At 38.7% G+C, this 25612-nt stretch overlaps 1 protein-coding gene across 1 annotated transcript in view; it reads right to left on the bottom strand.

Annotated features, from left to right (window-relative positions):
* agtpbp1 (ATP/GTP binding carboxypeptidase 1) overlaps positions 1-25612 on the bottom strand; it is a 52755-nt gene that overhangs the window by 7435 nt on the left and 19708 nt on the right. The window contains 16 exon segments of the mRNA XM_039674769.2: positions 6046-6222; positions 8585-8716; positions 8798-8927; positions 10263-10443; positions 14491-14641; positions 15745-15889; positions 15991-16078; positions 17012-17160; positions 17269-17355; positions 17769-17852; positions 18918-19393; positions 19644-19760; positions 21031-21131; positions 21420-21597; positions 21693-21901; positions 23264-23301. Of these exon segments, the coding sequence (XP_039530703.2) occupies positions 6046-6222; positions 8585-8716; positions 8798-8927; positions 10263-10443; positions 14491-14641; positions 15745-15889; positions 15991-16078; positions 17012-17160; positions 17269-17355; positions 17769-17852; positions 18918-19393; positions 19644-19760; positions 21031-21131; positions 21420-21597; positions 21693-21901; positions 23264-23301 (2443 nt within the window).

The following is a 25612-nucleotide window of genomic DNA, read 5'->3' as shown; positions in this document are numbered from 1 at the left end:
CTTACCTCAAGGGCATCCAAGAGGTAAAACGATATAAATACTGTTCTTTTTCTCACACAAACCGCTCGTTAGCACTAATCTAGTTACTGTCAATTGGTCACTGTAGACAGAAATAAGCTTCAGCCATGTTACTTGAACTCACAGAGACGCCATTATGTGTCCTACAGAGAGAAGACTGTGAGTCACTATCAGAGACATGAGACTACTGCATCTTTCACAGATGGTCTATAGCGCCATCTACTGTTCACATGCATCATGAAGACCTGTCATTTTATATTTACTGACATTTGAACATTTCTTCAAGACAGTTATAAAAACAAACAGTGGTCATCGCCTTTGAATATCGAAACCATGTGTTTAGATCTCGTGTTACAGTGTATTTGTAGCTTTAAATCTGGTGTCCATGAAACAAAATGTGTTAGTGATTTGCTTGTTTGTCGTGATGCATATTATCAAACACGCCTCTAATGGACATCTTCTTTAGGATGTGGCATTACAAAATGCTAGCGCTTCTACTAATAATATTTAACAGGCGTAATTGAACAGGCCATGCTTACTTTAAAACTGCTCTGTGTACTTTTACACCCTTTTCCCTTTTTTAACATAGTTGAGAAAAGTAAAAAAAAAATGGTTGCCATTTTTAAATGCCATGTTGAATACAAAAAAACAGATTTTAGAACTGTACATGCTTTGCACAGAATAACATATTGAGATCTTTTAAGAAATTTTGTTTATGACTTGGCGCACCTTTAATTATTATTATTTTTTTAAATACACTATATATAAAATTTAATTTTGACTAGTTCTCTTTGGCCAAATTAGAAATGTTTCTACTGGACTTGTGAATCATAACCATGTCTCATGAACCAGAGAGGTAACTTGAGGTAAAATATACTATGCAGAGCACTTGTTTCAACATGTCAATCAGTTGTTCCCCTCTTTCTCCTTTAAAAGTCAATCTAAGTTACATTTTTAGCATCTATGAAGAACCTTTAACATCCATGGAACATTTTCATTGCACAAAAGATTCTTTATAGTAGCAAAAAGGTTCTTTAGATACTAAAAAAGTTCTTCACACAAAGAAGAATTTTCCCTGAAAAGGTCCTTGGGAAATCAAATTGGTTCATTATAACATGGCTGCAGAAACACTATTTTTAGAACCTTTATTTTTAAGAGTGTATATAAAGTATATATATATATATATATATATAAACAAGTTGTATATTATTTCTCTAATTTTCAATAAAATACGTTTATTACAGAAATATTATAGGTATTATAAATTATATTAATAGTTATTAATAATTATAAATATTATTAGAGAAATAATAAACAACATGTTTATATATATATAAACAAGTTGTATATTATTTCTCTAATTTTCAATAAAATACAATATGCTATTGGTCAGTGTTAAGTATTAGCAGTATTATATTTAAACAACATAATTGCAGTTGTGTTATTTCTAGGGTTGCAAAATTCCAGGGAATTAACAGGAAATTAGTGGGAATAAACTAGAAATTGCTAAATTGCAAGGTAGCCTACAGAAAACTTAAAGGGGTGGTAAAATGTCATTTTCACAAGATGTCAAATGAATCTCTGATGTGCCCAAAGTGTGTGTGTGTGAAGTTTTAGCACAAAATACCCCACAGATATTTTTACATAGCATGTTAAAGTTGTCACTTTTTGAGGGTTTGCAAAAACGAACCGTTTTGTGCCTGGCCCTTTAAATGCAAATGAGCTGCTGCAGAGGGCGGGGTTTCAAGAGCTTGTGTGTGTTAGTAGCTGCGATTTCTTCACACAGACACTCTAAAATTACAGAAACTGTTCTCCATTTAATGTTAAAATGGAGTCAGACAAAGATGGAGAGTCTAATAAGAAGTGACAACATGTAGAATGCAACAGGATGTCTCTGTTTATGTTGCTTTGCTGATGTTGAGATTACATCTGTCATGTAATCTATAAATCGGTCATCTAGGAACTGTTGTGAGATGCACACAGAGTGACTCTCTATTACATGTGAAAAGATGGATGCTAAAGTTTGAGCTGACTCACAAATGTACTCTTATACAACAGCTCTTCCTCTCCTCAACATGGACTGCATGTTCCTGGGGGCGGGGCTTATTATGTAGATTTTAGGGGAGGAATGCCGTATAGTCCCCACCAGCCGACTGTTGTAGTCCTTTTCCTTAAAAGCAAATATCTTCCTTTGCTTTGAACTTTGAGCGTTGTAACTTTGATAATGTTGTTTATGCTCAAACTGCAACATTTCACACCAACTAAAACTTGTTTAATTTAAATCTTAAATCGTTTAACTAAATCTTGTAAGTGAAATCATACTTTACCACCCCTTTAAAAGAAAGTTCACTTCAAAATTTTAATTCTGCACAAAAGAAGATATTTTGAAGAATGTTGATAACCAGACAGTTGATGGTCCCATTGACTTCCACAGTATTTTTCTTCCTACCATGGAAGTCAGTGGGACCCATAAACTGTTTGGTAACCGCCATTCTAAAAAAATATCTTCTTTTGTGCAGAAGAAACAACTTAAGGGTGAGTAAATGATGACAGAATTTTAATTTAAGTGAACTATTCCTTTAAACCAAGATTATGCTGCAAGATGTGGGGTTTTTCCAGCTAGATTTTTATAAATCAGCCCCATGTTTTTTTATTTATTACTTTTGGGGATTTTTTTTTTTTTTATATTTCCAAAATGCCTCAACTAGGGTTGCAAAGGGGTGGAAAAGATCATGTTTCATGTGAAGTTAAGCTATTTCATAGATTTGGTGACTTGAATTGTTGACTTGAAAAGTCAAAAGAATGAGTAGATACGGTCAAACTTGTTTCTCGTCATTTCTCTGGGACTCCAAGTGGATTTTGGACAGGATGTGATTATAATCACTTCCTCTTCATGAAGTCCAGTGACAAAGATGTTTTGACTTGCAGGATTGCAAAAAGCAATTCAATAGAGCATTCTTCTAAAACAAAACAACTGGTGAAAAGATTACTTGTATCATTCTTTTCAAAGGCAGAGTAAATACACAGCTATTTATGTGTGAAAATATTAACCTTGGGTTATGAAGCTCTGAATTACCGTGCCAAATGAATCCAGTGAGAATTGCTACATGGGTTCAAGCATGGCATCTCAGAAGCTGAATCTTATCACAAACGAAGCTGTTGTTCATTCCAGCTGAGAACCGCCCTGCCAAGACCTTGTCATATCAACAAATAGTTTAATCTTACCCGCACAGAAAGCCAAGAGCCTTGCTGTCAGACCGACCAACATTTATTTGCACCCCAAATACGAATCGCAGTTAAAACTGAAGATATTGTTAGTCATTTAAATTGTTCTTGTCATGTTTTTTTTTTATTGATTTCCTCAGCATTCACATGGGGTTACTGTGTTTTATATTTTGAACGTTTCTTGTCTCTTTGTTTAGTATTCCCACACCCTGTGAGAAATTAATTTCCATGACGATTACTAGATAACAGCAAAAACAAAAAGAGCAAGGCCAGAAACATACTTTACACAAGTACACAAATCACCGCGTACAAATTTTGCAACGCAACAACGATTTTTGTATCATCGGAGGATTTTTTTTCCAGAGAAAAAAATACATAAATCTCCTGTCTCAGGGGGATATGAGGGTGGAAAACATGGTAATTTAAAAAAAAAACTACATGTTTTCAACTAATACAAAGCTTAATGCTAAATCCTGAAGTTGCGCTTTAATGCCTGGTTCAGATTACACGATTTTAGCCCGGTTTTGGTACGATCCGTTTGACGTGGGGATTCGTAAACGACAACAGGCGTCGGGACGCAAGATTCGATCGTATCATCTCGTATAGTGTGTCATAGTGGGCGACAACCTACGTCGCGTCTGCGATACTTCACGACATCACGACAAAAAGACTAGCACGTTTAATTTTTTTAACGGTCGTCCACGACGGTTCCGTCACATGTATGAGGTTGACCAATAGGAGTACAGAAGCTTTTCCGTACACAACTTTCAAAAATGGCGAAACGAAAGAGAGACGATGGTGCTAACGTTAAAACTAAAAGTAAAAATATAAAATAAAACGATATTTTACCTCAAGTTCTCTTTGGAGGATTGACAGCCCATACTGTCCTCTTCGAGCAATCCAGGAACGTGTCCATTGTCTGGTTTTCTTTCTTTTTTTACTTTTTTCTGAATACAACACTCACCGCTTCATCCATTGTTTGTTTACGTTCGGTTCCGGAAGTCACTCGCTACTAAGCACGAGTGATATTCCCCTAGGCCACGCCCCCTTGTCTTCCCAAAGTATTATAATCGATCATGCGCATCCCATGTGCAGAATGATGCACTTGAAGCAACACCAAGTTACAGCACGCAACGCTTCACATTGAAAAGAACATAGCGAAGGGATTATATCTATAATCTATGCTTAGTAGGGCTGGACGATTTGGGGAAAATGTCATTGCCATTATTGAGGTCAATATTGCAGTTGTGAAATGCGATTCCGATATAATAAAATGGTTTCATGAGTCCAACTTGCTTGGTTCTAAAGTAAAAAGCACACACAGATTAATGTTTATTTCTCAACTCAAACTAAAAACAACAACTAAATGATTGATAACATCTATAATGATCAATAAACCATCAACCAAACCAACATTACAGTGATTCCATCATTGCATTTTAAAGCGATCAACTTTAAAAAAAAATATTATTAGGCTTAAAAAATATAACAGCTTTTAAATTAAGTGAACTTCAAACAATCCCCACATTAACCCATAATAAATTATATAGAATAATCCTTATTAAAGCTACAAAAGTTCTTTAGTCAAGATCAGTGAGTAATTTTTTATAATTTCCCTTTGTTCTTTTAACTTTACTGACAGAACGCTTTATTCGCTGCTGGCCCTTTAAGAGAACCCGTTGTCGAGACGCGGATCTCACACGCGCCTCATAGCACAACTCTTTTCGTTCATAAGACTTTTCTTATGTTATGAAGCTATTCGACAAAACGATATTTTGGCATAATTGTGTGTGTGTTATTGTTCGTTTAAGCTCGAAAGAGAACTGTATTCTGGCACGCGGTCAGCATGCGCATTATGGCGCGCGTCTCAGGGCATTCAAAGGCAGCTTTTCACTTCTAGTCGTGCAAAATGCGAAAAAGGCATTTGCACGAATAAGAGCGGGATCTTGTAACACTAGTCAAAGGATGACAAAAAAGAAGAGATGCTGCGTTAATAGCCCTAATTTGTTTATTTCATATAAAATCGCGGCATTTTGCGTTATATAATTGCATAGGTTTGAGATCGCTATTACGATATGATTAATCGTGCAGCACTAATGCTTAGTGTATTCTATATGCAACAGTTTTTTGAGCCTTTTCTTTTAACAGTTTTAAATTTCAGTGCGCATGAAGAACAATAGCATTCTCTCGACTCTATGCTGTAATCTCACATACACCCGGGAGAAGGGAATGTGATTTAGAAAGGGCAATAAACTCCACTCCAGCAAGATAAAGTCATTTTATGCAAACCACAGACCTTTATGCTTTATCTACAAATAAAGTATAATAATATTGATCTTGAAGAGAGTGTCGTCGTGTTACTGTCGCAACCGAACGCGACGCGCTGTGTGAATGCTGAATGGAGAATGACTGAGGCGAGATGACTTTCCGTTAACTTAGTGACTAAAATATTAATTTTACCACACATTATGCTATTGAATGACTTTACAAGTCTTGGAATATAGGGTGAAAACTTGATTGTGCTTTACAAAGTTTTTTATGCCTTTAGTGGGGGCTTAACAAAATAACATAATACTTTGCAGAATATCGGACGTCACTGGGAAGCTGCAGCCGTGGCGGGAGGATTTTAAGTGTGGCGGCCCGCCACGGGAGAATGAATGTAGCGGAAACACTGATGTGTCTTGTCCAAGATTTTAGGAGTCAGAATCGCGTAATCTGACACAGTGACTATCGTAACAGACAAAATATTGTAATCTGAACCAGACATAAGGTAAAGTTTGTGTAAAACTACCCAGCCCTCACCTTGTATTTGCCCTGGTCACAGCCACACAGGGTGCTCTCCATGGTGTAACTGCGCTGCACTCCGATCTCTCTCCAGACCACCACGCGCGCCGTGGCTTCTTTAGAGCGCTCGACTACAAAACTGCAGCTGGACAGGCTGAACGCTGGAGCCATCTGAGACAGCAGCTTAGGCAGAGTCTAAAACACACGAGAAGTGGCATTTACGTGAACAAATCAACACTTTTTCAGACTGTTTTATGCTGCCTTTATAAAACGGTTAGTTCCATTCTTGATTCTGATTGGTCAATAGCTGTGCTTTATTCAGGATAAAACACGGCTATGACCGCTTCACCCAACGGTTCTATGTATCACTGTGCAACACTGCAGTTCTTATGTTGTTTTTAATTGAGGTTTCATGCATATTACACATCGGAACGTTGTCGCTGTTCACGGTCGGGGACTATTTTTTTTCTAGCGGAAGGAAGGCTTTTAGTGATTTTACTTCATGAAAGTTGCACTAATACATATTTTTTTTTCACTTTCATATTTCTATTGTGTGGTGACCGTTTTATAAAAGCAATAAGGTACTCTAGGCAAGTGCTGTATCGTGAATAAGTAACGGCTGAAGGGGTTACGCCGCTAACAACGCCCTTCGGCCATATTCACGATACAGCACAGCCTCTCGTACCTTATTGCGGTAACACTTTATTTCGATAGTCCACTTCAGACATTCTACAAACTATAAGTAACTTTTCAACTACATGTCAACTAACTGTCATTAGAGTATTAGTAGAGTGTCAGCTTAATATCTGCTAACACTTTATTTTGTTGGTCCCCCGACAGACATTCAACTGACTAAAAGTAACTTGGCGACTACAAGTAAACTTATTCTCCTAACCTAAAGCCTAAAACCTAACCGTAATCTAACAGTCTACTATAATATACTAATACTCTAATGAGAGTTAGTTGACATGTAGTTGAAAGTTACTTAACGTCTAAAGTGACTATCGAAATAAAGTGTAACTGTTATTGCTAACTTAAAGAATGTTGAACATGTCAAAAAGCATAATAGTTCCTCTTTAGTGTGTAATGACTCTTCAAATTTCCAAAGCACAAAGTCACTCAAATAGGATTTATTCTCTATATCAGTGTTTCCCCACACCAACACCACACATCAAACTCTTCCTAATCAAACACATCTGATTTAACCCGTTACATTTTTATCAACATTTATCCATGAAAACCTATTCTAGAGCCCCAAAACAATATTGAGACTAAAGTGACATAATAGGTCCTCTTTAAAAGAATAATCGTCCCAAAAACATTACAACTCAACTTCGTGACATTTCGAAATCATATCTTTCGTTCTTCTGAGAAAAGAAGATTAAAGGAGTAGTTCACTTTTGAAAAAACTTTTGCTGATAATTTACTCACCCCCATGTCATCCAAGATGTCCACGTCTTTCCTTCTTCAGTCGAAAAGAAATTAAGGTTTTTGAAGAAAACATTCCAGGATTTTTCTCCATATAATGGACTTCAATGGGAACCAAACAGTTCAATGTCCAAAAGACACTTTCAGTACAAACTGCAAACTGTTCAAAGGGCTTTCATCAATCTGCAAACTGTTCAAGGCTGATTTGTGACTCTCCTGTTCGAACTCGTTCATCAAAATGAACGAATCTTTTTCCGAGTCATTTGGTTCATTGGAACGAAACGAACGAACTGACTCAGAAAAAGATTCGTTCATTTTGTTTGAACAGGAGAGTCATGAACGTGCATCACAGAACAGAGCAAGGCGAGCATTTGAGCTTATAAAACTTAAACTTTGTTATTTATTTATTATTCAATTCAATCAACTTTATTCCACAAAGGTCCATAGAGACAACACAGTACAGATATTTAAATAAATAAATAACAATACAAACAGTATAAAACACATACAGGCTTCGAGTCCAATGTTTCCAAAAGCAAGATGTATACCTTGTGTCACTCTTAGAAACATCAGCTATGGACACAATAATCATATTCTTAGACCCTGTCAGTCTGCACATGAATCTATACATACAATTTCTTAAAACAGCACATTGTTAGCCACAAACATTTCGCTGGCACTACTCCCCCTAGGAATTTTAAGCACAATCCTCAGCGCATCATTATAAGCCACGTCAAGTTTTTTTCATTTAAATGAGCGATCGTTTTAAAAATCAAGTTTTTTATTAAATGAGCGATCGTTTCGCTTGATAAGACCCTTATTCATGGTCTGGAGTCGTTTAAAGCCCTTTGAACAGTTTGCACTGAAACTCTCATTTGGACTTTGAACCGTTTGGACCCCATTGAAGTCCATTATATGGAGAAAAATCCTGGAATGTTTTCATCAAAAACCTTCATTTCTTTTCGACTGAAGAAAGAAAGACGTGGACATCTTGGATGGCATGGGGGTGAGTAAATTATCAGCAAAAGTTTTTTAAAAGTGAACTACTCCTTTAATGAGGGCCATACATGTGAATAACCTCTCTCTCTGCCAATAAAAGATGAGTATATAAAGTGTGCAGATGTGTTACCCTGTATCCAAGGTCCTCTTGTAGGTCAACAGTGCTGGTGTTAATATTGGTCTGCCACACCGTCTCCTTAATACTACAGCCGTACATGAAAACGTTCTTCTTCCGCGAATGGCCGTGATAGTCGCAGAACACCTAAACGGACAAACACACACTGCTGGTGTCATTACACAGTTTCCACCGGGTTCTCTCATCGACAGCATGACGCTCTCTCACCAGTGGAGTTCTTCCTGTAGCTCTGAGGTACTGCAGGAGACTCTTGGAGTGGTAGATGGTGGGATGAAGCTCGATGTTGGGGTTCTGCCACTGTCTGTTCAGATCCTCCCCACTCAGAGAACAACGATGACTGCAACGTGACCATGAAGAAGATTGGGTAACACTTTACAATAAGGTTCATTAGTTAACTACATTCACAAAGATTAACAAATGCCGAAGAAGTATTGTTCACTCTTAGTTAATGTTAATTTCAACATTTACTAATACTTCATTCAAATCTTGTTGACATTAGTTAATGCACTGTGAATTAACATGAACTAACAATGAACAGCTGTATTTATATTAACTAACGTTAACAAAGATGAACAAAAACAGTAACAAATGTATTGATCATGGTTAGTTCATGTTAGTTAATACATTAACTAATGTTTAATAAATGAACCTTATTGTAAAGTGTTACCGATTACGGATGAAGTATTGCAGTTTTTAATATTGGTAACACTGTGTGATGACATAAGAGTGTTAGCAAACAGTATCATAATATCTGCATCTTTTTTTAAAATGCAGTATATTTTCCTGCCCATATACAGTGGTATGAATAAGTTTGGACACCCATGCTAAAGTTGCCTAAAAAGAGGAATAAAAAATCATCTTTTGGATATTGATCTTAATGCCTTAATTAGAAAAATGAGGAAAACTCCAACCTTTAAGGACACACATTTTCTTTGTGAATGAATAATGTATCATAAATAAATAAATGTTTTTCCTTAAAATACAGGGTGCATAAGTCAGGGCACCCCTATGTTAAATTCCCATAGAGTCAGGCAGATTTTTATTTTTAAAAGCCAGTTATTTCATGGATCCAGGATAATATGCATCCTGATAAAGTTCCCTTGGCCTTTGGAATTAAAATATCCCCACATCATCACACACCTTCCACCACACGTAGAGATTGGCACGGTTTTACTTCAGTTAGCCTAATAGCCGGTTTGATTTGCATTGAAAGATGATCTTATGGAAAGTACGCCATGCCAATCTCTACGTGTGGTGGAAGGTGTGTGATGATGTGGGGATATTTTAATTCCAAAGGCCAAGGGAACTTTATCAGGATGCATATTATCCTGGATCCATGAAATAACTGGCTTTTAAAAATAAAAATCTGCCTGACTCTATGGGAATTTAACATAGGGGTGCCCTGACTTATGCACCCTGTATTTTAAGGAAAAACATTTATTCATTCACAAAGAAAATTGGTGTCCTTAAAGGTTGGAGTTTTCCTCATTTTTCTAATTTAGGCATTAAGATCAATATCCAAAAGATGATTTTTTATTCCTCTTTTTAGGCAACTTTAGCATGGGTGCCAAAACTTATTCATACCACTGTACATGCCGTACAATTTTTTTTTTAAATAACATAATGATAATACAAATCGTGGTGGAGGTGATTTTGTTGTTTGCCGACATACTTTCCGTTGATGACCCCGTCGGGGTTGAGCATGGGGATGATTTTGAAGATGTAGCTCTCTCGTAGACTTTGGGCTTGAGGACTGCAGCTCATGAGAAACTCCAGAGTGCCCTTCATCACCCAGCTAGAGTTAGTCTCTCCGGGATGCACCCGCGCAGACAGAAACACCACTGGACGGCTTCCTGCAAACACACACATTACAGCATTGCTGAGCGAGTCGCACTCATTCACAGAGACTGAAATGACAATCACATTATTGTCTGAGTGAGTTCATGCGCAGGGAGCGCTGCTAAGGTGCATGTAACAGCACACGTAAGCATGTGCTTTCAACAATGCGTGCATCATGAGAGGTGGAAATAACAATCGAACTAGCATCCATGTGAATGAGAGAGCATGCAAAATTGCATGACAGCATGTATGTGAGAGAGCCAAAAAAGGTGAATGTGAGCGCTTGGTAGCGTGCATTAGTGTGAGCATGTGACTGCATGCATGTACGTCAGCGGGCATGCAAAAGTGCATGACAGTGTTCGTGACACTCGTGTGTTGTATGACATGTGGGAGCGCAAATGAGTGTGTACGTATATTAGAAAGTGTATTTGAGCGTGTGCATGTGAAAGCGTTCATGAGAGTGAGTGCATGTGAGTGTATGTGAGCATGCATAAGAACACATGTGACCGAGAGTGCATGTGAGCATCAGGCTTGTGCACAGTTCAGAATTGAATTGAGAATGACTTCTAAATTCCAATTCAATTCTTGAATTTGAATTGATGTCAAAAACAGGATCTAGAATTACAATTCGAATTTGAATTAAAGGAAGCAGAATTGCAATTCAATACAAATTCTAAGAAATTCATATAGATATTTTAAGTGAAGTGTTTAACAATGTAGCTTTACAATATATGTCAGATATGATTGCATATTATATCAATTATATTAGTTTGAACCCCAGCAATGAATGTTTTAGAGCTCTAGTCACAGAACAAACAATTAAGTTTGATTTATTGTATTTGGAACACCATTTCCCAGAATTACTTTAGTAAATCTTTAGGGGGAAAAATCTAATGAAAAGGAAATTGCTTTACATTGATAAAGTAATCCAAATAAATTAATCTAAACCATATTTATAATGGGTAACTTTTAACAGTGAGCAATTACATTTCCAAAGTAACCTTCCTAACCCTGACTGTAGGGGCGCGCGGGGCTCGTGGTAACACAACTTGTTTTAAATACTTCCACGCATGCCAGCATGACGACACTTGGTGTATTTACTAGTTGCCATTTAAACACTATAGAAAAAAAATGCGCCAAAATTCAGAGATCTTTGTAAGATATCATTGAAAATGTATTTAACCATAGCAAAAGTACATTTCTTACTTGAGTTCATTTTTCATCTCTACTTTTGTGTTTATTTAAAATTAGACAATTGATATTATTTCAATCTCCAATCTGTTGTTTAATTGTTGATATAGTTCTTTAATGCATCGCTAACTAGCAGAAGACGCTAGCAGGGTTTAAACCCCAGTTGTGCAGATGGGGCATCACACTGGCGAGTGCATGTGAGATTTCATCAGAGAGAGTGCATGTGAACATGTTCACGAGAGTGCATGTGAGCATGCATAAGAACACATGTGACCGTGTTCACGAGAGTGCATGTGAGCATGCATGTGAGTGTTCATCAGAGAGTGCATGTGAGCATGCATAAGAACACGTTACCGTGTTTCTGAGAGTGCATGTGAGTGTTCATCAGAGAAAGTGCATGTGAGCATGCATAAGAACACGTTACCGCGTTTCCGAGAGTGCATGTGAGCATGCATGTGAGTGTTTATCAGAGAGAGTGCATGTGAGCATGCATAAGAACACGTGACCACGTTCACAAGAGTGCATGTGAGCATGCATGTGAGTGACCATCAGGGAGAGTGCATGTGAGCATGCATAAGAACACATGTGACCGTGTTCACGAGAGTGCATGTGAGTGTTCATCAGAGAAAGTGCATATGAGCATGCATAAGAACACGTTACCGCGTTTCCGAGAGTGCATGTGAGCATGCATGTGAGTGTTTATCAGAGAGAGTGCATGTGAGCATGCATAAGAACACGTGACCGCGTTCACAAGAGTGCATGTGAGCATGCATGTGAGTGTTCCTGAGAGTGCATGTGAGCATGCATGTGAGTGTTCATCAGAGAGAGTGCACGTGACCATGCATAAGAACACATTACTGCGTTCCCGAGAGTGCATGTGAGTGTTCATCAGAGAAAGTGCATGTGAGCATGTATGTGAGCGTTCATCAGAGAGTGCATGTGAGCATGCATAAGAACACGTGACCACGTTCACAAGAGTGCATGTGAGCATGCATAAGAACATATGTGAACATGTTCACGAGAGTGCATGTGAGCATGCATGTGAGTGATCATCAGGGAGAGTGCATGTGAGCATGCATAAGAACACATGTGACCGTGTTCACGAGAGTGCATGTGAGCATGCATGTGAGTGTTCATCAGAGAGTGCATGTGAGCATGCATAAGAACACGTTACCGTGTTTCTGAGAGTGCATGTGAGTGTTCATCAGAGAAAGTGCATGTGAGCATGCATAAGAACACGTTACCGCGTTTCCGAGAGTGCATGTGAGCATGCATGTGAGTGTTTATCAGAGAGAGTGCATGTGAGCATGCATAAGAACACGTGACCACGTTCACAAGAGTGCATGTGAGCATGCATGTGAGTGACCATCAGGGAGAGTGCATGTGAGCATGCATAAGAACACATGTGACCGTGTTCACGAGAGTGCATGTGAGTGTTCATCAGAGAAAGTGCATATGAGCATGCATAAGAACACGTTACCGCGTTTCCGAGAGTGCATGTGAGCATGCATGTGAGTGTTTATCAGAGAGAGTGCATGTGAGCATGCATAAGAACACGTGACCGCGTTCACAAGAGTGCATGTGAGCATGCATGTGAGTGTTCCTGAGAGTGCATGTGAGCATGCATGTGAGTGTTCATCAGAGAGAGTGCACGTGACCATGCATAAGAACACATTACTGCGTTCCCGAGAGTGCATGTGAGTGTTCATCAGAGAAAGTGCATGTGAGCATGTATGTGAGCGTTCATCAGAGAGTGCATGTGAGCATGCATAAGAACACGTGACCACGTTCACAAGAGTGCATGTGAGCATGCATAAGAACATATGTGAACATGTTCACGAGAGTGCATGTGAGCATGCATGTGAGTGATCATCAGGGAGAGTGCATGTGAGCATGCATAAGAACACATGTGACCGTGTTCACGAGAGTGCATGTGAGCATGCATGTGAGTGTTCATCAGAGAGTGCATGTGAGCATGCATAAGAACACGTTACCGTGTTTCCGAGAGTGCATGTGAGTGTTCATCAGAAAAAGTGCATGTGAGCATGCATAAGAACACGTTACCGCGTTTCCGAGAGTGCATGTGAGCATGCATGTGAGTGTTTATCAGAGAGAGTGCATGTGAGCATGCATAAGAACACGTGACCGCGTTCACAAGAGTGCATGTGAGCATGCATGTGAGTGTTCCTGAGAGTGCATGTGAGCATGCATGCGAGTGTTCATCAGAGAGAGTGCACGTGACCATGCATAAGAACACATTACTGCGTTCCCGAGAGTGCATGTGAGTGCTCATCGGAGAGAGTGCATGTGAGCATGCATAAGAACACATGTGACCGCGTTCACAAGAGTGCATGTGAGCATAAATGTGAGTGTTCATCAGAGAGTGCATGTTGAGCGTGCATGAGGACACAAGCGAGTGTGTTCATGTCATGAGTCAATGCATGTGATCGTGTTCATTAGAGAGAGTGCATGTGAGGTTGCATGAGAATGTATGTGAGTGTCCATAAGAGTAAATGCATGTGATCATGTTCATTAGAGAGAGTGCATGCGAGTGTTCATAAGAGTGAAAACATGCGAGCGTGCTCAGAGAGAGTGCATGCGAGTGTGCATGAGAGAGTTCATTAGAGTGTATGTGAGCGTGCATGAGGACACGTGAGAGAGATCATGGGAGTGAGTGCATGAGCATGCATGTGAGAATATAAGAATATAAATAAGCCTGAAGGACTTGATTCGCTGGACCAGGTCTGTCAAATTAGGGTTGAAGTTAAACCCTGCAGGGCTGTGGTCTTACAGGAACCCCTGCACTAAACTGATTGCTATGGCTGTATGTTTATCAGTGATGTTCCTGTGTGTGTGTGTGTGTTACATACTAAACTGGCTGATATGGTCATCGCTGGAGGATTCTGGCATGGCTGTGATGGTGAGCAGGGGACAGCCGTTTCCTCCCAGCGTTTCACACAGATCCTCCTGTCTGTAGTAGATCTGAGGAGTACTCAAAGCACTCAACTTCTGCAGATGCATCTAAACAAACGAGGAACAAAATCAAACTGAATCCTACTATATATCATGCAAGATTAGGATGATGGTAAAATCAAGGTTTACTGAAAATATCAAGCCATTTGGGGCAGATTTACTAAACAGGGGAAATTAGTGTGAGAGTGAGCAATTCCAAAACAGCACAAATGGAAGTTTAAAAGTGCTGCACATGATCTACTGACCACAGCCGGATCATTTCCACAATGACCAACTCAATCTACCAGTTGGCGACTGGCAGTGTTGTAGTACTCAAGACTCGGACTCGTCTCGGACTCGGTCTCGAGACCATATTTTAATGGTCTTGGTCTTGTCATGGACTCGTGTCCATTTGGACTCGGAATTGACTCGTACTCGAACATTTTTTTTTTAGGACTCGGAATTGTTCCCGAGTCCACTCGAGTTCAATTAAAAATATTTTTCATGATTATTAATGTATGTTAACAAAATATTTCTTTAAATTGATTGACACGCCCAGTGATTGGTGATTTTCTAGTGCGCAACTGCGCATGACAAATTGTAATAAAATTACTTTTAACACCACCTACTATGTGGCCTTTTTACCCTAAACTGATCATATTTTTTAAACTCTAAGTAAATTCAGTAAAAAAAAAAAAAAAAAAAAGGATTTCTCTAAGTAAATAAAAGTAAATTAGGTAATCAACCCTCACTGGTCTCGGTCTCGACTCGGCCTCGACCGTCTCTGGTCTCGGACTCGACTCGGACTCGACTCTCTATGGGCTCGGTCTTGACTCGGACTCGACTCTCTCTGGTCTCGGTGTCGACTCGGACTCGAGTGAGGTGGTCTCGACTACAACACTGGCGACTGGTTTAACAAATGCTTTTTTTGTGTGGTAAATGATGTACAGTATGTATTCAGTTATATAAGACCCAACTTTATGTACCTACATATGTACTACAAACTGTCATACTACATAGTCAAAGTACAACTGTAACCAGCAAAGTACATAATTTTAGTATGTGAGGAATACTACTTACACTAATGTGCTTCTTGATAAGACACATTCAGGTATTCCTGTGCATAAACTGTTGCATCAATTAAAGGAGGGTACTGTACATTTGTATAGTACCTTTAGCATCGAGTAGGTGTATGGATAATGATAGGCAAAGTAGCAAACATCATCTTTATGCTGAAAGGTCACAGTGAAGGTCATGGTGAAGTATGATTTGCCCTTTTGCCCTCCGGCTGCAATGGAGCTTCGTGAGAAATGATTCCTAGGTGATAAGAATGGAGGTCAATGCATGACAACCCACAAATCAAAGTCATTTTACAGACTATAATACAATGACATACAACATAAAAGGATGGTACTAACTTGTAGTAGCAGATGTCTGATCCTGTTCTAACCCATTGCGGCCTGCCGTTGATGGCATCCTGTACGGAGTACATGATCACCTGCATACCTGTCACATCATAGGAAAAACCAGACAATCACACTCTCACTCTAAAGATGGCTAGAGATGGGTTGACTAAGTACATTTAAGTAGCTAAATACTATCAAACATCTAAACATACTCTAGCTCTAGCACAATTCATAACACTTAGTACTTTAGTACTGGGTTACTTAAAGGGATAGTTCACTTTGAGATTCATTTTTGGTATGTTTTAGCTTACCTCAAGGGCATCCAAGATGTAGGTGTCTTTGTTTCCGCAGTAGTTTCAATTTTGATATTTTTAGGTCAAACCGTTCTTGTCTGTCAGTCATATAATGGAGGTCTATGGTCACCTCCTCAAAGAGCATGCACAGAGAAGTCCAAATTAAACATGATTTAATGACTCGTAAATGTAAGTACACATTGATGGCCTAAGACATGAAACGAGCGGTTTGTGTGAGAAAACGAACAGTATTTATATCATTTTTACATCTTGTAACCACATCCACGTCAAAGTGAAGAGGGTGCGGGTGCTTTGTGGCTGTGTTAACAAGAGGTAAAACAATATAAATACTGTTCATTTTCTTACACAAACCGCTCGTTTCGTGTCTTAGGCCATCAATGTGTACTTACATTTACGAGTCATTAAATCATGTTTAATTTGGACTTCTCTGTGCATGCTCTTTGAGGTGGTGACCATAGACCTGCATTATATGACTGATAGACACGAACGGTTTGACCTAAAAATATCAAAACTGAAACTACTGCGAAAACAAAGACACCTACATCTTGGATAACCTCGAGGTAAGCTAAAACATACCAAAAAGTTAATTTCAAAGTGAACTATGCCTTTAATAATCCAGTTTAATGGCACAGACATTTGTATGAAACTACTCTAGTACACAAACACAGATGTGAATGGAGATAGAGTGCGTTTCTGGACTAATGCTTGAAATGACCCACCGTAATTGAATTGGCTGTTAGACTTCTCACAGTTGATTATATTGAATCGGTAACGAACTCCAGGGCGCATATTGCCCACCTCGAAATAGAACCACTGGTGATAGTGATTACTATTGATGTCCGAGTTCAAGATCAAGTCATACTCAAACCTGCCGATAGAAAAAAGGCAATGCACAGAACAGAAAAATGAGAAACGGCTTCATTTTATGAAAAGCAAATGTATTCAACAACAACAAAAATGCTTATTTTGTACGTACTTTCTGACTTGCATTGCTTTCCGTAGGTTTCCAGACTCAAATTTAGAGTTGAACTTGAGAGACTCCCCATTGTCAATAACTGGACAACTGAAAAGAAAAATAAATTTAACTCGATTCACATATTTAGAATAATAAAAAAACAAAACAAAGACAGTCTGGGTGTGTATTAAACAATAAATGTGGTCATATCTGTGAGATTCCATAAACCTGAGCAAAAGGAATCTAACAGAGATATTAAAAAGTGTTTGTTTATTAATACAGTTTTTTTTTCAGCTTCAACCAGTTTTGGCCGTTATATACCAGATGATCAAATAAATCTCTGTTATAGTACAGAGCTAATGAATGCTTGAATCTGGTTGATATACAAACGTTCGAAGGTGTGCAATTATTTTCAGGGAAATGTACCAAGACCGCTTTCATTAAAAATAGGCTAAATAAATCAAAAGCTATTAGGACAATGAAATTTCATTACAAGTTTTGAGCAGAAGTTTCACACTGACCTCTGATTGTCCAAGTCATATACAACTTTATCGATGATGTCACTGGGGTGAATGAGCCTCTCAATATCCTGGAAGATCTTCATTCTGTTGAAAAAAAAGAATGTCTTAGTGGAATGGTTCATTCAAAAATATTAATTCTGTCATCATTAACTTACTAATTTTGTTTCTTCTGTAATGTTCTGAATAACGTTCTTTTCCACTCAAAACATTCAGCGAGTTAAAGGGATAGTTCTCTTTGAAATTAATTTTTGGTATGCCTTAGCTTACCTCAAGGGCATCCAAGATGTACGTGTCTTTGTTTCCACAGTATTTTCAATTTTTATATTTTTAGGTCAAACTGGTTGTGTCTATCAGTCATATAATGGAGGTCTATGGTCACCACCTCAAAGAGCATGCACAGAGAAGTCCAAATTAAACATGATTTAATGACTCGTAACTGTAAGTACACATTGATGGCCTAAGATACAAAACAAGCGGTCTCTGTGAGAAAAACGAACAGAATTTATATCGTTTTTACCTCTTGTAACCACAGCCACGTCCAAGTGATCTAAGGGTGTGGGCGCAAGAGGTAAAAATGATAAAAATACTGTTCGTTTTCTCACACAAACCGCTCGGTTCGTGTCTTAGGCCATCAATCTGTACTTACATTTACGAGTCATTAAATCATGTTTAATTTGGACTTCTCTGTGTATGCTCTTTGAGGTGGTGACCATAGACCTCCATTATATGACTGATAGACACAACCGGTTTGACCTAAAAATATAAAAATTGAAACTACTGCCGAAAACACCTTGGATGCCCTTGAGGTAAACTAAAACATACCAAAAATGAATTTCTAAGTGAATTATCCCTTTAAGTTGATAACTTAAAATGTCGGTTTGATCGTCACATAAAACTTTCTTATGTCTTCAGAAGATTTGGAATATAGTTCACAAGACGCTTTAATCATGCTTTTATGGTGTTTTTGGAGCTCGCTTGAAAGTCCGAGGCTTTTGCTGTATGGACAAGAGCAGCGTGAACATTCAGCTAAACATCTCCTTTTGTGCTCCACTCCAGTGGGTTTGGAATAACAACAGAAATTTGAGGTTTTGTTGACCCTTTCAAGTACCATATTTCACAGCAAAAAAAAGTCAAACATTTGTTAAGTACCTCTGCACACCATAAACCCTCTCTAGAATGGGCTCGCGGAGGTTGAGTGCCACATGCCCAAAGTAATCTGGGTACGCCACCTCTGTGTAGGCAGGCACCGAGCGTGTGCTCTTCACCATCTCTAAGTAGAGGTCAGGGTCATGCAGTGGCAGCAGTGCCGCTGTATCTGGAACTTCGAGATCCGTCGGTTCCCCGCCCTCATCTTGAGACCCATCCCCAGAGCCTCCGTTCACGCCACCATCTAGAACCAGACGACCCAAACTAAAGACCAGATCGCAGTCCGATTTGCCGTCTGGTTTTTTTGATATAGAGATGCTGTCCAGCTCCAGAGATGATCTATCCGAGTTGGGCAGCAGAACGTCTCCCTGAGGCCCCAAGGATGTCGGCGTGGTGGGAATGATAATGGGACCATGGTTAAGCTCTGAGTTGACGCTTGATAGAGAAATGAAAGATCTGGGGCTTTCAAAGTCATTCTCCTGCAAACAAAACAGAAACAGTGATCTTCCCTGTTTATTAAGGCCATTTTCACACCTGGCACGTGTTTGTTTTGGAACCTGATGCGTTTTCTACCTTAGTTTGGTTCGTTTAGGCATAGATGAACACGACAATTGCGCTCCAAAAGTTCTTAAAAGCAAGTCAAGTATTTTTCTACCTGCTGATTATTGTCATTTTTTATTTACGTGCATTTTTATTGACCTTTCACCAGTTAATCAGAAATGTTCTCACCTCAAAATTCTCTGTGAATTCCCGACAGAAATGCTCGTAGACTCTGAGCTCATCAAACGGACGCGTGTTGATCTGTCTGGGCCGCAGTTTGTTGATATCCGTCTCTATGTCGTCATTCTGTGGTGCATAACAAATCTGATCAACATCAATATTCCAGAACTTTGATCGCTCTTTTACAAATTATTCTGAACCCTCATTTAGGCCAATGAGGAGAGACAAGTATTCATTGGATAGGATTGCATTAACATGATAATCTGTAAATATTAGATGAAAAACTTGTTGCCTTGGCAACTATCGAAAATAAATACTGTAAATTCAAGTATAAAAGTATCTAAAACTGAAACTGAAATATAACAACAAAAAAAAGATAAATGTATATGTAAAAAAAACTTACTAAAGTTACTAAAATGTAAAATGAAATTGCTTTAATTACTTTAAATGAATTACCAGAAAGTAATTTATTATTTATACAATTATTTAATATTTAATAGTAATTTATAAATATATATAAATAATTTATAATGTGATTTGATAAGGGTGAATTAAAAAAAACATTTAAAATGTATTAACAAAAATTAAACACATAATAAAAGCTAATTCAGAGTATTAATAAATACTAAAAGAGTATATAAATAATATTAAAATAACACCAATCTCATTCGATTTTGTTAAACTATTTCTAAAGCATCTGTGAACCAGATTCTGGATTTATTTATTTAAAAAAAAATACTTTCCTTGATCTGAGCGGTACAAGACTTGGCTACTTTTCCTAAGTTTACCTCCTGAACACACTCAATTTTTTTTTTTTTTGACTCAATTCTACAATGTTAATTGGGTGAAAAAAAAAACCCTCCTTAATCTTGTTTTTGGGTCAAAAATGGGCACCCATAGAAATGAATGGGAAAAATGGTAATTTAGAGCATTCTAAAATAAGCCAAAATAAGACACCAGGTGACAGCAAAGTCACTTCATCTTTAGGTTTTAGCTCTAAGAACTTATTGGAATGATATTTTAATGTTGTTGAAAAAATTTAAAAAATAAAACATAAAAATAAGCATAATTTACATAGAAAATATGGTACTTTTCGAAGTAAATAAATTCAAAAATACCCCAAAAATAAAAAAAAACACCATAAATGGATAGACAAAACTTTATTGAAGACAGTGATAATAACATTTATAATAAATAAAAATTAGGATCACACCTGAGTTCTCTGTGCCCACATTTGTCCACAATTACAGGATTAAGGGCTATAAAGTGAATACGGTTTGCTACAATAATCAGAATTAGGGTGAAAAATTGCAATATATAACAGGGGAAACATGACATTTGACCCATTTAAATATTAGATTAGTTCTCTAGATCAGTTTAATGAGACCATTGTTACCTGTGTTTTGTGACCGCTTTCATCCTCCTCATTTTCTGTGTCATTTTCTGTGTCGACCTCCGTAGCTTCATTCTCATCGCTCTCATCAACCACATCATCCACTAACACAGAAGACAGAGAGATCTCTTACCAATGACGCTACACCAAACAAACAACACTGACACTTTATGCAGTGCAATAAGCTAATATTAAATGGGGCCAGAAAAAGCATTTGCAAACAATACTTTTTGCAAATTTTTTTTAATGGACAGGACTTGGTTTTATCCATTAAGGATTGATCAATCATCCACAATAACAACAGTAAAGACAATAACTATGGTGCATCAGAATTATCATGCACAAAGACAAATAAAAACGGCACTCCTTTGACATCTGTGAGTGTGTTTTACCTCCTGGCGGCTGGTTGTACAGCTGCGCCACTGGTCCACCAGCGGGGACGTGTGGCAGCGGGTGGAGAAAGACACTTTTAATGGTAGGCAGTGGGAGGCGGTTCTTTGGAAAGCACTTCCTCATAATTAGGCTGGAGGTATTGACCAGTGGATCTAGTGTCCGGACGGGCAGGCACTCCTGAACATATCACAGTAATACATCTTTATACTGTGGAGAAGCTGTTTGGCACATTCCAATGATATAAAAATGAAAGTAAAACACTTTTTTCATACAGTGGATGCGTTATAAAGGATCCTCATCCCATTGGCGTCTATGAAGGCCTTCCTGCCAAGCTTAATGTTAGTGATGTTTTTGATGCATCCCAGGATGCTCTTGCGGATGACCACATGGCGGTGACGTGTGTCATTGCGGTGCCAATCTTGATAGATTGCAAGTAGCGTTGGAAGATATCCTCTGTCCACCGCGCGACGAGCATTCATTCCTAAAAAGCACACACACTTTTTACAATTTTTAATGATGTGGATGTGTAATGAATTCAGCAATGATGCATTAAACTTGTCAAAAGTTACAGTAAATTCATTTATAATGTTACACACAATGATGTACTTTTGAACTTCCTATTCATTAGAGAATCATGAACCTTTTATATCAGTTTCCATAAAAATATTAAGAAGCACAGTAGCTTTCTGGAGTAATGATGCTGAAAATTCAGCTTTGCATCGCAGAAATACATTTTAAACATTTTAGAATTTAGTAAAACAGAAAACATCTATTTGAAATTTGTAATATTTTTTAAAAACATTACAATATGTAAGGGATAATCCACAGCTAGCGGTGCATTAAAAGATTTGAAAACACAACGTGGAGGCAAAGAACCGTCCAACGCGAAGTGCATAGCTAACTGTGCGTTAAAAGATTTGAATGCTGTGGATTATCCCGCTTATAGCATGGTCATTTAAATTGTCAGCATTGACAACTTAAAGGTGTCAATATATGCTGTGCAATATTTGAATGAATGAATCATAGCATTAAAGAGAGAAAGAGGGATGATAGATGCATGTGTGAATTACCTGTATCTGTTCATCATCTCTCTATATAGACAAACCAGCAATGCTACTCCCTTGTTGCTGAGAAATATAATGTAGTAGTGGATACTTTTTTGTAAAAGTCCCAGGGCAGTGTTGATAAGTTTCTGTGGTCCTGAATGTTTGTGTGTGCGCAGCGTGATTGCAGATTTTGTGAGCACATATATTCTTGTGTGTGGTTAAATAAAAACTTTAATTAAAACAGGCGATTAAACTGACATGTGCATTAAACGGTTTTATTGCACACCTTCCAGCCAATCAGAATCGAGTATTCAGTCAGACCATGGTATATATAAATATAATGTATATATAAATATAAAAACAGTATAATTGTATTATATTATAATAAATACAAAACTGTGGTTGAAAAAGGGTTGATCATTTAAGTATAAATTAGAAAGTAATTCTGGAAAATGTTCATTCTTTGCTAAAATGTTAATATTCCTATTATTCTCATTAGAGTAATACATAACTTCAAGGTGGTAAAACAAACTACAAAAATGTATAAATGTGTCAATTTAAATTACATAATTTTATAATTTACATTATATACAATTATTTTTACAGTAATGAAAATTTGATTTTTATTTAGTGATAAAAATTTGCAAAATTATTATGGAAATAAAGTCATGCACAAATCATGTTTTTTGGGATTCTTTTTCTTAATGCAAAATATATTTGTTTCTCATCTTTTTTTGGTGTATAATGTTGATATGTTCTTTTTTTGTGTGTGAGAATCATCCAAGGAGCCATCTTACCAGACTTTAGTAATGCTGCCAGTGTGTCCAAGGCTACCCTGAGTTGGAAAAAAAATCAATAAAATCAATGATCAATATCATTCTTGTAACAATTATACAAAACGTCTTGGTAACTATTGTAACCTCTGTTATGTGTCGATATACCAACACTAGGAGTCGCTCTTGGGAGCCCCAAACACCTCTGACATATTCAAAAAGGTTAATGGAATTGGCGTGTCCAGCCACTCTCGGGCATCCGGGTATAAAAAAAAAGGGCTGGCGTGCTTCACTCATTCAGGTTTGTGAGGAGCCAAGATAGCGTCTCGACTATTTCAGCATCCATTCAGAGCTGTGGTAGGACGAACACCACATCTTCATTCTTTCCATCAGGGAACAGAGGTTACATTAGCCGCATTTCCACTGCCGGGCTAGGGCTGGGCCAGAGCTAACAGGCAGCCGAGCCGAGCTAGTGGCCTCGGGCCTCAAGCACCGGGCTGCCCTCAACCCCACCCCTAACACGCCTTTCTGGATCAAACGTCATACAACCCAACCCATTTCAGCGGGTATTATGAATTAATTTATTTTTTAAGTTAGGAAGATAGCATGCATATTAACTCACCGGCCGTGGCTGCAATATTGTCCCGATTGTCTCGCGAGTCACCACTAACAGAGGGTTGGTGAACCAGCACACACCGTCCATCAAGTCGAGCCATGGAAAAATCCTTCTCTGAACTCCGCTTTGTCCATTGTGCATTTTGATTGCCTTGTACAATACTGCGCCCGCAACTTTTATTTTTTTTTTCCTGAACTTGAATCGTTGCTCGCTGAATGTTTAGCTTAGAAAGTTCCGCAACAATGTATTTTGTAACATCCTCGTTTCTTCACACGCCATCAAATTGACGTCGTACCCTTTCTTCTGCCCAAATGCTCAGAAGAGCTGCTGTATCCTCGACAGACCAGTACAGGCGATTCTCCATTTCGAGCAGCGATTTTTTTTTTTTTTTTGCGCCATATAAAAAGGTGAAATGTGCATCTTGCGTCAGATCATAACGTTCCATAACACCGATAAACTCCGCTTTTTACCTTGAGCACGCCTCTAGCCCGAGCTGGCCCCCTCTGGCCCAAGGTATTCGACGGGCCAGAAATCCTGGCCATTGGCCCCGAGTGAGCCCCGATCAAGCCCCGGAAGTGACAGTGGAAATGCGACTGGCCCTGGCACGCACTAGCACAGTTCGGCCCTGGCCCGGCAGTGGAAACGCGGCTAATAGTAACCAGGACATTCCCTATATCTGTTGGTCTCTTTGACGTGCCGAAATAGCAACACTAGGGGTCCCTACAATAAAAGCCAAAACTAACAAGCTTCGGTAATGCAGATGCCAAGTAACAAGTAACACTCAACCCACTCAAAACCTTCCAATGCCAAGAGGGTATAACCCCTAGTCTCCCTTTGCCCCTAGGGGATTTTCCATTGCATTTTGAAGTTGAGCACAACTGGTTGTTAACGTTGGGAAGCGTTCTCTTTCTCTACCGAGAGAGGAAGACTATAGAGAGCACATCCTATCAGAAGGGGAGTTAGTATGTGGAAAATACAAACTATGGAGTTACCTGGTGGAAAGTACTACTTAGGGAATAAGTCTCTGTGGTGGGCTATACCAACTTGGAGAGACTACCGACCACAGTGATTGGCGACGGAGCACAGCTTTGTCCAGGGGAAGACACAATGTTCACCGGCAGTGACACCGAACAGTGGAAGAATACATACGGAACCGCTGTTAGGGAGTCAACACATACGGAGCAAAACTCAAGACGCAAAGTTGTTGTGTGTAGCCCAGGCCGCAGCTCTGAAGATGTATGCCATCGAGGTTCCAGTCCCCAGAGCCAAAAAGGCTGCAATGCCCCTAGTGGAGTGAGTCCTCAATCCCAAGAGGCAAGATAAGCATTAGAGCTTGGTAGGCCAGGAGAATTGCATCCACAATCCTGTGGGCCATTCTCATTCTAGTCGTAACTTGTGTCGATTACCTGATACAACAGAACATGAGGAGTTCATGAAGGTTCTGCACCCATTAAGGTTCCGGAGCAAATGTTTTATGCTTGGCCGTCATGATAAAGAGAGCCATAAGTATCATGTGTGTGACCCAGACAAAAGAGGAAACTTGCTCTTTTGCTCATCATGTGGGAGCCTGGTGTTGTGCAGCCAAAGAAAAATGCTCTCCTTTGCATGCCTCCATTGGGAGTGAGAATTGTCCACAATCCTAAGGCGAGCAGATCAGCCATCTCTCATCTCCTGGGTCGCCCATCTCAGGTTCGCTTTGAAGCCTTCCGAAGGGTTCTTAGTAGCCTGTTGACAGGTGGGCAGTGCTTTCTCTGCAT

This window comes from Pimephales promelas, chromosome 14 (genome assembly GCF_988280905.1).
Source record: "Pimephales promelas chromosome 14, fPimPro1.hap1.1, whole genome shotgun sequence".
Lineage (NCBI taxonomy): Eukaryota > Metazoa > Chordata > Actinopteri > Cypriniformes > Leuciscidae > Pimephales > Pimephales promelas.
This window is presented reverse-complemented; position numbering and strand designations above follow the sequence as displayed.